Below are 14,765 nucleotides of genomic sequence, written 5' to 3' on the forward strand. Positions count from 1 at the left end.
ATGGCGTGCCATCCCTTCCGAGCCCTGCCGTGCGCCCAAACAGTGGTTTACCCCCACATATGGGGTATCAGCGTACTCAGGACAAACTGGACAACAATATTTGGGGTCCAATTTCTCCTATTATCCTTGGCAAAATAGGAAATTCCAGGCTAAAAAATCATTTTTGAGGAAAGAAAAATTATTTTTTATTTTCATGGCTCTGCGTTATAAACTTCTGTGAAGCACCTGGGGGTTTAAAGTGCTCAATATGCATCTAGATAAGTTCCTTGGGGGGTCTAGTTTCCAAAATGGGGTCACTTGTGCGGGAGCTCCAATGTTTAGGCACACAGGGGCTCTCCAAACGCGACATGGTGTCCGCTAACAATTGGAGCTAATTTTCCATTCAAAAAGTCAAATGGCGCGCCTTCTCTTCCGAGCCCTGCCGAGTGCCCAAACAGTGGTTTACCCCCACATATGAGGTATCGGCGTACTCGGGAGAAATTGCCCAACAAATTTTATGATCCATTTTATCCTACTGCCCATGTGAAAATGAAAAAATTGAGGCGAAAAGAATTTTTTTGTGAAAAAAAAGTACTTTTTCATTTTTACAGATCAATTTGTGAAGCACCTGAGGGTTTAAAGTGCTCACTAGGCATCTAAATTAGTTCCTTGGGGGGTCTAGTTTCCAAAATGGGGTCACTTGTGGGGGAGCGCCAATGTTTAGGCACACAGGAGCTATCCAAACGCGACATGGTGTCCGCTAACGATGGAAATAATTTTTCATTCAAAAAGTCAAATGGCGCTCCTTCCCTTCCGAGCCTTACCATGTGCCCAAACAGTGGTTTACCTCCACATGTGAGGTATTGGTGTACTCAGGAGAAATTGCCCAACACATTTTAGGATCCATTTTATCCTGTTGCCCATGTGAAAATGAAAAAATTGAGGCTAAAAGAATTTTTTTGTGAAAAAAAAGTACTTTTTCATTTTTACGGATCAATTTGTGAAGCACCTGGGGGTTCAAAGTGCTCACTATGCATCTAGATAAGTTCCTTGGGGCGTCTAGTTTCCAAAATGGGGTCACTTGTGGGGGAGCTCCAATTTTTAGGCACACGGGGGCTCTCCAAACGTGACATGGTGTCCGCTAAAGAGTGGAGCCAATTTTTGATTCAAAAAGTCAAATGGCGCTCCTTCCCTTCCAAGCCCTGCCGTGCGCCAAAACAGTGGTTTACCCCCACATATGAGGTATCAGCGTACTCAGGACAAATTGGACAACAACTTTCGTGGTTCAGTTTCTCCTTTTACCATTGGGAAAATAAAAAAATTGTTGCTAAAAGATAATTTTTGTGACTAAAAAGTTAAATGTTCATTTTTTCCTTCCATGTTGCTTCTGCTGCTGTGAAGCACCTGAAGGGTTAATAAACTTCTTGAATGTGGTTTTGAGTACCTTGAGGGGTGCAGTTTTTAGAATGGTGTCACTTTTGGGTATTTTCAGCCATATAGACCCCTCAAACTGACTTCAAATGTGAGGTGGTCCCTAAAAAAAATGGTTTTGTAAATTTCGTTGTAAAAATGACAAATCGCTGGTCGAATTTTAACCCTTATAACTTCCTAACAAAAAAAAATTTTGTTTCCAAAATTGTGCTGATGTAAAGTAAACATGTGGGAAATGTTATTTATTAACTATTTTGTGTCACATATCTCTCTGGTTTAACAGAATAAAAATTCAAAATGTGAAAATTGCGAAATTTTCAAAATTTTCGCCAAATTTCCGTGTTTATCACAAATAAATGCAGAATTTATTGACCTAAATTTACCACTAACATGAAGCCCAATATGTCACGAAAAAACAATCTCAGAACCGCTAGGATCCGTTGAAGCGTTCCTGAGTTATTACCTCATAAAGGGACACTGGTCAGAATTGCAAAAAACGGCAAGGTCTTTAAGGTCAAAATAGGCTGGGTCTTGAAGGGGTTAAAAAAAGTGCCAAAAAATATTTGGAATTGCTCTTTGTAATATTAGCTAAAAAAGTGAAGTAATGAAAAATGAGCCTACATAAATCTAGGAAAATGTAAGTGTATACCTTTAATATAGATACACAGAATATAAACATAAGCACAAAATCTACACAATTTATGCAACTTAAGAGAAAATTTAAATTTTTACATCGTTTTGCCCAGCATTGAAAGTTATGAAACTTTTCAAGTCAAATTATTAACTTTATCTACTTTTTGACTAGTGGCCCGCTGACAAACTGATTAACTAGTGTCCTGCTGCTAGCAATTATTTTCATTTCACCACAGGGTCACACCATTTTCCACAGAAATTAATGCACAGTAAACAAGGTCTTCTTACATGTAAGACGCACTTTCTACAGTCTTTTCATACTGTTTAATAAATGAGGCTCCTAAAAGGTACATCCACCTCTATTAATTCAGAATTCTTTAATATTACCTTTGGTATTTGGGTTTTCTAAACCAGACAGCATCTTTTAAGCGGGTTTCTCTGGGACTTGTCCATACACATTAGATACAGTACGTCCATATAGTTTGTATGGGGGTGTTATGACTTTTCCCTGATGGCAGGTGGTGGGGGGAAGAATTGGACATGTCAAATTTTACCATGCACTATCCTTAGTTTCTATGGGAGACAAGCTGCTTGCAGATTGATCTACTCTCTCTCCATTGACATAAACATGCATGCTCAGTCAAGCTTGCCTGTTTTTGGTGTCAGAAGAGTGTGGAGAAACAGCTGTTGGTCCCACAAGCAGTTATTTGATGAATATGACCAGTGTTAGATTTCCTTGAAATAGGCCATTAATGACTGATTTCTGTGACTTAGACATTGCGATGTATAAAAACAAGGTAACTATCAGGGGTGTAACTACAACAGGTGCAGGGGTTGCAATCGCACCAGGGCCCTGGAGCCTAGGGGGCCCTAAAAGTCCCTTTGGTCTATAGAAAAAGACTATTGCTATTAAAGATTTAAAATATTTGGGGGCCCCGTTGGAGCTTTCGCATCGGGGCCCATGGGTTTCAAGTCACGCCACTGGTAACAATGCCTTATTAAGTGTAACATACAAATACAATTCTTGTGATCCCATTTCCCCCTTTGTATTTACCTACTTGTTCACTTCGCAAATGTTTCCTTAAATAATACCTTCACTATTTTTGACAATTGAGATTAGAGCTCATATAAGTTACAGTAGACTAAGTCATCCATGAAATTTGGTATGGAGGATAAAGCTAATATATGCATGGATTCCGGTCCACATTCACATTGTATTCATATTTCATTTATCTTGTCTGTTTCATTCTTGTACAATGTCCTGCGTGATAGAGCATCCAGTGAGTTTGGTGGCATGGCACATGGGTTTCATTAATTTAGAAGATATGAATCTGCTCCAACAAAGCAAGCATGTTTTATTCCAAAAGAAAAGATTTTATCCCCACTCAAGATCTTTGCAGATAGTTAAGGTCATGCTTATGTGTTTTAATAATCTTTTACATTATTTCTCTCTGCCATTTTGCTGCATGTACACAGCGTTCCAAATTATTAATCAAATTGGATTTAGGGGTCATAAAGCTGTTATGTTTTTCAAAACTCTCATGGTATTCCAAGGCTCTTTGGATCAATAATATCAATCTCAAGCACCTGTGATGATTAGTTTGCCAGGTGAGCCCAATTAAAGGAAAACTACTTAAGGAGGATATTCCACATTATTAAGCAGGGCAAAGATTTCAGGCATTATGGGAAAGAAAAAGGATCTTTGCTGCTGAAAAGGGTCAAATAGTGCAATGCCTTGAACAAGGTATTAAAACATTAGATATTTCATAAAAACTTAAATCATCGTACAGTGAAGAGATTTGTGGCTTTTACAGAGCACAGATAGGTTTGTGCAGATGAAGGCATAATGAGGATGGTTTCAGCCAGACAAACTCAGAAACAGTTGCAGTGGGCCCAGACATACATGAAGAATAATTTTAAAAGTCTGGTTTACTGATGAGTGTTGTGTAACCCTGGATAGTCATGGTGAATTGAGTAGCAGATGGCCATCATGTTCCAACAAGACTGTGACATCAGCAAAGAGGTCACGGATTCATGTTTTGGGCCGAAATGATAGGAAGAAATCTGGTAGGCCGCTTTAGATTCCCTAAAGGTGTGATCAGTACCTCAGCAAACTGTATATAGAGTTTCTGACCGATCATTTTGTTTCATGCTCCTAAAAAAAAAACGTGCCATCCGTAGCAAAATCATCTTCATGCATGACAATGCATGCTACAAAGAATACCTCTGAGTTATTGGCTGCTATGGGCATAAAACTAGAGAAACTCGTGGAGTGGTCACCATCCTCCCCTTACCTGAACCCTATTGGAAAGTTGGATTTTACACAAAAAAAAGATCTATGAGGGTGGGAGGCAGTTCACATCAAAACAGGAGCTCTGGGAAGATATTCTGACATCCTGTAAAGAAATTCAAGCACAAACTCTCCAAAAACTCACAAGTTAGTGGATGCAAGAACTGTGAAGGTGATATCAAAGAAGGATTCATATGTTAACATGTATTTTGGCCTCTTAAGATGTTTTTTGACTGGAAAAGCTTTAGATTTCAGTAAGTGTGACCTCTTAATGCTGTAAATTCAACAAATGTTCTTTTTCAGTTATTTACAACCCTCAAAATGTTTGGAAACTCTGTTGTGCATAATCATTTGGAACCTTACATTGTGAGTTTTTGTTTAGTTTTGAAAAACATAATGTTATCATAGGGAGGTTTGTCCAATAAAATGTGATTTCTACTCTAACGGTTCATAATTTGAATATTTTACTGACTCATTCGCATCGACCATTTAGGAAAATCAGCGAAAAATAGCATTTCCATAATAATTTGGAACGCGGTGTATATTTGCCTTTTCAGATTTAGCAAAGCGGCATGGCATTATTCAGTATTTCTACGTCCATATATAACAATATATGAAATGTAGAACCGGTGCAGCAATTTTTGAGGTTGCAATTTGGCACAACCAATGTGTTATGAGAAGCTTTGCCATAGGAGTGCCAGTAGCCCAACTCTTTGACTTATCACCTTATACTAAACTCTGTTCTATTTGTACCTGGGCATGGACAATTACAATATATGTCATTAACCTATGTAGATTAAGTTCTGGTCTATTTGCCACTACTTTTTCAGCAGTTCTCCATTCCACATAGTGTTTGTCCGGCGGTAGTCATAATTTCCAGTCTACCACCTCCCTCCAGTGGCAGCATGGGATAGTGGTAGTACAATACTTTCAGGACTCATGCACGGAGACCTTTTTTCCAGATTTTTTTTTACTTGTCTAAAAGCACCATAAATGACCGGTATTTTTTAATTGCGTTTTTAGAAGTGTTTTGCTTGCAGTTTTTACATTTATTATATTTGTTAGCTACCTCTTATTTTTAGTGCTTTTATGTCCTGGAAAGATACATATTACAAAATATTGCAAGTAAAAATGCCATACTGATAGAGTATACATAAAAAATGGGGCAATTTCTCCCCATTATGAATCATTTAATAAAACTGCCTAAAAGAAAACATTCTTACTCCCATAGCAAGCAATACAAGTGCATCTTTATTTTTGTTTAAAGTTTGGCAAAATAAAACCTCTGCTGTGTTTAGTTGCAAAAGATAACAAAAGCAGCTTTCCTTTTAGTTTTTCCTTTAGATTCTTAAACATCTGCCCCAACTTGGGCAAAACCCTTGGTGTGGATTCACATGTAGTAGATTTGCTGCAGAAATATCTGTGACAATCGGTCTCATTCATTCTCAGTAAGGCTTGCATATGCCTGTCGTCAGAACTCTTGGGCATCGATTCATCAATGCGATTATGCGTAAAGCACTTTATAAAGTCTTTAATTTTTTGGTCGATTTTTGGCATCTTCAAACCAGTTTTCTCAGCTCTGCCAAAATGCACAATTCGGTGAGGGAAAGGGGCATGCTGGGGTGTGACGCCACTGTTTGCCTAATTCATGACGACCAGAAATCTTACTCCAATCACAGCCTGAAGCAGGATTTATCAGGCGGTGCTTAGAGGAGCTTGCTACTTGTTAGACACTTCTTATTTTATATAAAATTGCCCACACTGAGTCAAACTGCTTGGACACAGAACTAAACTTATTAGTACAAATGCATGAAGGAAGAACTGAATGCTCATAGAGTCTAATCCTAAAAAATGTAACTTTATTATAACATTTTTAAAAATTAATGGTTAAAATACAGAGGCTGCTGAGCTCCATTGGGGGACCTGACAGACTGACTAAATAAATTGAAAAGTGCATAACAGGATATTAATTTGTGCAAAGTATCACAATAACTCTGTCATACAAAATACTTGGAACAAACCAAGAGCAAGAAAAACACACTATGAATACAAAGCAGGAACACAAGTGCAAGAAAATATCACCATATATCCAGGCTTGACAACAAAGAGGTTGACTAAAGCCAAAGGTGTAGTATGTGATGAATAACAACACTTATAGCTATAGCCATAGCTTTTAAAGAAGTAGAGCAGTATTGCACATATATATGGAGAGGAGCTGCCTCCTGATGAAGTAGCAACGAAACGTGCGTTGGGGCGCCGGGGTTCATACTGACTGACATTAATCTGTAAGTATTTTATATACTCTCCATATACTGTATATATATATATATGCGCAATACTGCTCTACTTTATTAAAAGCTATAGCAGACTAAGTGTTGTTATTCACCACAGACTACAACCACAGAATATGAGGAAAATACATAATCTTAATGACTTTATGTACTGGAAGTCTCTGACACACATATGCACCTTTATAAACATAGTGTTGTGTGCCTGCAGTACGTTATTTGTCCTCAAATGTGTCCTGAAAGTCGTGTGACTGCGGCAGACGACCACCAATTAGTTTTATGTGCTATTTAATAGACATGAACATAATAAAACAGGCTGCTATTTTTCCCTTATATTACTTCCCATTAAACACACGATTATCCGTTGCTTACTTTAGCCAAGGTTACAATGTCTCCTAAAGTAAGCAACCATTCATTGCACATTCCCGCTTTGTCTGGCTTTTGACAGGCATTGACGGAGGTGATGTATCAGTTCCACAGTACTCAAATGGCTTGTGAGCATCTTTTTCTGGTGTGACATTACCAATTAATAATGCAAGACCCTTGGCTGTAGACATGGAGGGGATCTGCTTACCTTTGGTTCCATTGAGATGAAATTGTGTGCTCCTTGGCTTGATAAAACCGACCTCTTGATCGTTTTACTGTGATAAAAGTGATAGTAGTCCAGGAGTGACCCAATCTGTAGTGGGGAAAAATAGAAATTGTAAGTTTTATGATGAAAAAAATTATAAAATGTATTTTTTTTGTTTCGGCAAATAGTATAAATGTATAAATTATGCAAGCTGCCGCTGTGCTAAAATGTTACTTGAGCCCAATGATCATCTTTCAAAAGGAGGATATGTGATACGAAATGGATGTGGGTGTCCTTCAGGCACTAACCGCATAAGCAAAGATTATAATTGAGCTGCTAAGACAGACCGTGTCTACCTTTTAATGTTTAATTTATATGCAGCGTTTTATATCAATGCACGTCCACACTGACACATTACAAACTGCTTAGAAAAAGCTGGGCCAAATGACTGGCACCATTAAAAAGCATTGTGTTGAGTTTGCTACAAGAAACACAGTTTAGAATGGGCATTGGCTCTTTTAAAATTTTGAAAGTCTTTTGGAACCTTGTCCATTTACTACATATAATGTCTGTGAGGCCTCACTCAGATGCACATTTTTCCCATACATCGTTGATCCATCTTTTCTTACTCACAGATACAAAATGGACCTATAGTCTACGGATATGTTCACATGTTCATGTTTTTTTGGGGACCCTAAATCCACAAAGACAAAACAAAACCAAACTGTTTGATTCAATCTCGCCAATGTAAGATAATAAATCCAAGTACAGTTTTTAGTATTTAATAAGTAAAAGAAGTTTGGGATTTTTTGTTACACTTTTTATTGCATAAGGGCAAAACAGAAGCCACACTGATGGTTAATATTAACACGGGCCAAAAATTGATGAAAATCAAATCCAAAACACTGATAAAAAAAACACCTTTGTTCTCACATGCACTAAAAACAGAAAATTAAGCCTTCTTTAATTATCTGACAAGGGGACGGTTTTCCTATCTGGTCAAATTTGGGAACCTTTTCTTAGATCTTAATATGCTCAAATGAGGATATCACAATTCATTGCTGCAAACGGAAGACTCCTCCATCTTTGGTACCTTCATTTACTTTTCTTTTCCTTCTGATTGATGGGAAGATTTTGTTACATACCCTTTATGGATTGTCCTTTAGTTAAATGGATGATGTAAAAGTGCAGAAAAGCAGCAACCCAAGAGAAGTTCGAAATAAGGTGCAGGTGCAAACCCCCCCTGAAGAAGTAGGTAAAACTCAGATCCTCTTAGGCTACTTTCACACTAGCGTCGGAATCTCCCCGTCGCAATGCGTCGGGCAGAGATTCCGACGCTAGCGTTTAACGCACTGCACAATGGAGGCAGTGGATGCATTTCTCCGGCGCATCCGCTGCCCCATTGTGAGGTGCGGGGAGGTGGGGGCGGAGTTCCGGCCGCACATGCGCGGTCGGAAAAAGCGGTCCGTCAGGAGCAAAAAACGTTACATGTAGCGTTTTTTGCTCCTGACGGTCCGCCAAAGCACGACGCATGCGTCGCACGACGGATGCGACGTGTGGCAATCCGTCGCAATGCGTTGTCAATACAAGTCTATGGGGAAAAAACGCATTATGCAAGCACTTTTGCAGGATGCGTTTTTTCTGCAAAACGACGCATTGTGACGGATTGCAGTTAACGCTAGTGTGAAAGTAGCCTTAGCTGGCTTTTACACAAACGTTACAGAGAGCATCCGCTTGGCAAGCTTGCATTTACTATGGCATTTTCGTTGGGTAAAAAATGGTTCCTAAACTAATCAACTCATCAGTCCGAGAGGATTTACGGATACCTAGGGCCCAGACACTGATGTATGTAATATGCAGGACATTAGTAAAAAATAATATTGAAACCTGTGCATTCAATACTGCATAGAAAACGGTATCTTTTATGATGGAAATGTAACTTTTACAAGGACACTGTGACTGCTCCGAGAGGTCACTGTGGCTGACACTATTATGATAGTTGTGCAATAATGGAGGCAGCGTCACTGTCATGAGGCCACTATTATAAGTGTATGCTCACTGTCACCTTGACTTTTGCAACATGGTGACTATCTCTTTTTTTTGTTATAGTAGCTGTCTTTGTTATTGTCATTATTATGGGCTGACGTATTTACAAATGTCTTGTACAACTTTATGCCAATAATCTAATAATTGCAGGTTCAAGTCCCCTGATGGGATGAAATAAAAAGCTAAAGAATGTTATTATTTTACTCACTTATATAGCCCTATTAATTCAATAGCTCTTTACAGCTTACAGACATTATCACCACTTCTCCCCATTGGGGTTCACAATCTACATTCCCTATCAGTATGTCTATGGAATGTGGGAGGAAACTAGAGAACCCGTAGGAAACCCACACAATCATGGGAAGAATATACAAACTCCTTGCACATGTTGTCCTTGGTGGGATGTCAACTCAGGACCCCAGCAATGCAAAGCAACAGTGCTAACCACTGAGCCATTTTCAAAATATTAAACATGCCTCAAACCATAACAATGTACAGATTTTACCATTTTTCTTATATATCCAAACAATCAAAAATGAACAGATTTGGTTTCACCAAATTCGTAAACTTCTTAACAATTAAATGCATGGTAAATGCTTTACAACAATTAAATAAAAATGCCAGATTGACTGATTTTTGGTGATCTTGATTCCCAAAACAGGAATAAAAAATGATCAAAAAGTCATATGTATACCAAAATGGAGGAATTCAAATCTACAGCTTTTCCTTCAAAAACAAGCCTTCATGCTGGTCCATGAGGTAAGTATTATTATTATTATTATTTATTGTTATAGCGCCATTTATTCCATGGTGCTTTACATGTAAGGAGGGGTATACATAATAAAAACAAGTACAATAATCTTAAACAATACAAGTCACAACTGGTACAGGAGGAGAGAGGACCCTGCCCGCGAAGGCTCACAATCTACAAGGGATGGGTGAGAATACAGTAGGTGAGGATAGAGCTGGTCATGCAGCGGTTTGGTCGATCAGTGGTTACTGCAGGTTATAGGCTTGCCGGAAGAGGTAGGTCTTCAGGCTCTTTTTGAAGGTTTCGATGGTAGGCGAGAGTCTGATGTGTTGTGGTAGAGGGTTCCAGAGTAGGGGTGATACGCGAGAGAAATCTTGTATACGATTGTGGGAAGAGGAGACAAGAGGGGAGTAGGGGAGTAGAGAAGGAGATCTTGTGAGGATTGGAGGTTGTGTGTAGGTAAGTACCGGGAGACGAGGTCACAGATGTATGGAGGAGACAGGTTGTGGATGGCTTTGTACGTCATGGTTAGGGTTTTGTACTGGAGTCTCTGGGCAATGGGGAGTCAGTGAAGGGATTGACAGAGGGGAGAAGCTGGGGAATAGCGGGGGGACAGGTGGATTAGTCGGGCAGCAGAGTTTAGAATAGATTGGAGGGGTGTGAGAGTGTTCAAGGGGAGGCCACAGAGCAGGAGGTTGCAGTACTCAAGGCGAGAGATGATGAGGGCATGGACTAGGGTTTTTGCAGATTCTTGGTTGAGGAATGAACGGATTTGTGAAATACTTTGTATGAAGTGTTTTGATTTTATGATGGGCAGTTATTAAGTTATTAGGAAGAGTGTGGCTCAGTACTAAAAAACTGAAACCTGCTTTACTAAATATACTATTTTATTTCTATTAAAAACAAAATTTTGTTTCTTAAAGTCTTGGTCAGTGAATAAGAAAATAAAGTCCCTGCACTTACAGAAGAGACTGCACACTTATCTGCTGTCATCTTCTCTGAGCATGCTTTACTTCGACCAATAGAATATATGACGGAAATGTGAGAGCAGCAGTAGTCATCAGAACGATTTGTTATCCACTGTCAACTTCAATAAAGTCAAGGAAAATAATATAGCTTTTGTCCATATTTGTCATCTTTATCTCCTCTCTGATGCCGCTGTTTTATTGCATTTCTCAAGCGTTTTCCAGAATCTGGCAATCCCAACCTATGCTACGAACAAGATATGCGCACAGTTCACTACGTACCATAATACAAGTTCATTCACATTTAGGAGATCATATCATTTTGATAAAACAAAAATGAGAAATCCATTTTCCATAAGTTTCTGATCACTGAGATCTAATGTTTATTTTAATATATAAAATGTCCATGTTTGTATTTTGGGGTTTGTTTTATTTTTACTTTATACATTTTCAGCCAGTTGGGTCTGAAAGTTGTGTATAAAACTATCAGCAGTGTGATACTTGGTAGGCACTGCTGCCCTGTGTCTTCTTAAGACCCCCATAGGCATCAGACTACCACTGTCCAAACCTGCCAATTTGAGCGGGATTAGCTGACATCGTAAGCTGTATGGGTGCATCTTGACTCTTCCCCTGACAGATGACATATTAGGAGAGAAAAGGATCTATTATGATCCATCTGTTCTCGGCAAGATAAGCTGCCAAAGGAGTCTGACAGCGACTCTCAAATAGAAAATAGAAGTGTTCAATAGAGCAAGTACTCCTGTGTACAGGAAAGACTCAGAAGAGACAGCTGCTGGCCAAATGATTAGCTGAACCATCGTTCAACAGTTATTGTGTATAAGGTTCTTCAAACCCAGTAACTTTTCATTCATAATGGAATCCCAATCATTTTGGGCAAAAATATCAGAAAAATAATGCAGGAAGCCACAACTTAGGCTACCTTTTTAACTATTTGATAGAGGAGGTAACAATTTATGTATATACAGCTCTGACAAAAATTAAGAGACCACCACATCAAAACCCTGTCATGGGCAGCCCAATCTCCAGACCTGAACCCCATTGAAAACCTCTGGAATGTAACCAAGAGGATGATGGATAGTCACAAGCCATCAAACAAAGAAGAACTGCTTACATTTTTGCACCAGAAGCAGTGTGAAAGACTGGTGGAAAGCATGCCAAGACATATGAAAGCTGTGATTAAAAATCATGGTTATGCCAAAATATATTGATTTCTGAACTCTTCCTGAGTTAATACATTAGTATTGTTGTTTCTAAATGATTATGAACTTGTTTTCTTTGCATTATTTGAAGTCTGAAAGCACTGGGTTTTTTTTTTATTTTGACCATTTCTCCTTTTCAGAAAAAAAAAATATAAAATTTATTGCTTGGAACTTTGGAGACCTAAAAGTGGACGACCATGGAAAACTTCCTCCAAATTTGAATACATTATTAATAAAAAGTCAGTATCTGATGTCCATAAAGTGCTGTACAGGTTTTGCACAAAAAGAATTAAGAATAACGGGTCAAAGTGAGTCGGTGCGATGGTTAAGAGCAGTAGGGTTTGAATGCACAAGTTCCAGTCAAGAAGTCTTTTATCTTTGGAAAGAACCAGAAGGTCTGACTTGAGTTTGCCAATGGAAAAAGTCAGATTAGTCTAAGGTGTTGTGGTTGGATGAATCCAAGTTCAATGTCATGGTTAGGGGCTGCTTCTCTGCATCTAGCATTGTCTCTCTGCATAGAATGGATGGAAATTTGAATGCTGTCATGTACAAGGATATAATGGAGAGTGCAATGCTGCCACATGGTAAAACCAAAGTAGGCAGGGACTAGAAATTTCAGCAAGACAATGATCCTAAGCACACATCCAATTTAGTAAAAAATTGGTAAGCAAACAAAAATGTTCACCTGTTGCAATGGCCAAGTTAATCACCTGATTTAAACCCTATAGAGCACCTTTGGGATGAGTTAAGGAGACGAGTTGGGGTCTGTACCCATAGCAATAAAGAAGTACTGTTTGCAGATTTGCAAATGGAATGGAGCAACATCCCTCAGGATGTCTTGAATACCAAAGTGGCTTCAATGCCAAATGTTTTGCAGTAATTAACCCCTTAGTGACAGAGCCAATTTGGTACTTAATGACCGAGCCAATTTTTGCAATTCTGACCACTGTCACTTTATGAGGTTATAACTCTGGAACGCTTCAACGGATCCCGCTGATTCTGAGACTGTTTTTTCGTGACATATTGTACTTCATGTTAGTGGTAACATTTCTTCGATATTACTTGCGATTATTTATGAAAAAAACGGAAATATGGCGAAAATTTTTAAAATTTTGCAATTTTCAAACTTTGTATTTTTATGCCCTTAAATCAGAGAGATATGTCACGAAAAATAGTTAATAAATAACATTTCCCACATGTCTACTTTACATCAGCACAATTTTGGAAACAAAATTTTTTTTTGTTAGGGAGTTATAAGGGTTAAAAGCTGACCAGCAATTTCTCATTTTTACAACACCATTTTTTTTAGGGACCACATCACATTTGAAGTCATTTTGAGGGGTCTATATGATAGAAAATAATGAAGTGTGACACCATTCTAAAAACTACACCCCTCAAGGTTCTCAAAACCACATTCAAGAAGTTTATTAACCCTTTACGTGCTTCACAGGAACTGAAACAATGTGGAAGGAAAAAATGAACATTTAACTTTTTTTTGCAAACATCTTAATTCAGAACCATTTTTTTATTTTCACAAGTGTAAAAACAGAAATGTAACCATAAATTTTGTTATGCAATTTCTCCTGAATATGCCAATACCCCACATGTGGAGGTAAACCACTTTTTGGGCGCACCGCAGAACTTAGAAGTGAAGGAGCGCCGTTTGACTTTTTCAATGCAGAATTGGCTGGAATTGAGATCGGACACCATGTCACTTTTAGAGAGCCCCTGATGTGCCTAGACAGTTGAAACTCCCCACAAGTGACACCATTTTAGAAACTAGACACCTTAAGGAACTTATCTAGATGTGTGGTGAGCACTTTGAACCCCCAAGTGCTTCACAGAAGTTTATAACGTAGAGCCGTGAAAATAAAAAATCGCTTTTGTTTACACAAAAATGATCTTTTCGCCCACAAATTCTTATTTTCACAAGGGTAACAGGAGAAATTAGACCACAAAAGTTGTTGTGCGATTTCTCCTGAATACGTCGATACCCCATATGTGAGGGTAAACCACTGTTTGGGCGCACCGCAGAGCTTGGAAGTGAAGGAGCGCCGTTTTACTTTTTCAATGTAGAATTGGCTGGAATTGAGATTGGACGCCATGTCGCGTTTGGAGAGCCTCTGATGTGCCTAAACAGTGGAAACCCCCCACAAGTGACCCCATTTTGGAAACTAGACCCCTTAAGGAACATAGCTAGATGTGTGGTGAGCACTTTGAACCCCCATGTGCTTCACAAAAGTTTATAATGTAGAGCCGTGAAAAAAAAAATCGCATTTTTTCTACAAAAATGATCTTTTTGCCCACAAATTTTTATTTTCACAAGAGTAACAGGAGAAATTAGACCACTAAAGTTGTTGTGCAATTTCTCCTGAGTACGTCGATACCCAATATGTGGGGGTAAACCACTGTTTGGGCGCACCGCAGAGCTTGGAAGAGAAAGAGTGCCGTTTTACTTTTTCAATGTAGAATTGGCTGGAATTGAGATCGGACGCCATGTCGCGTTTGGAGAGCCCCTGATGTGCCTAAACAGTAGAAATCCCCCACAAGTGACCCCATTTTGGAAACTAGACCCCCCATGGAACTTATCT

General features: G+C 38.8%; 1 protein-coding gene across 3 annotated transcripts in view; it reads right to left on the reverse strand.

Moving 5' to 3' along the window:
* Window positions 1–14,765, reverse strand: part of PCSK5 (proprotein convertase subtilisin/kexin type 5) — a 748,165-nt gene that overhangs the window by 646,879 nt on the left and 86,521 nt on the right. For all 3 annotated transcript variants that reach the window (XM_069763164.1, XM_069763172.1, XM_069763182.1), the window contains exon 2: window positions 7,196–7,300. In XM_069763164.1, the coding sequence (XP_069619265.1) occupies window positions 7,196–7,300 (105 nt within the window). The remainder of the gene's footprint in view (window positions 1–7,195; window positions 7,301–14,765) is intronic.

Source organism: Ranitomeya imitator, chromosome 1 (genome assembly GCF_032444005.1).
Source record: "Ranitomeya imitator isolate aRanImi1 chromosome 1, aRanImi1.pri, whole genome shotgun sequence".
In the NCBI taxonomy this organism is placed as follows: domain Eukaryota; kingdom Metazoa; phylum Chordata; class Amphibia; order Anura; family Dendrobatidae; genus Ranitomeya; species Ranitomeya imitator.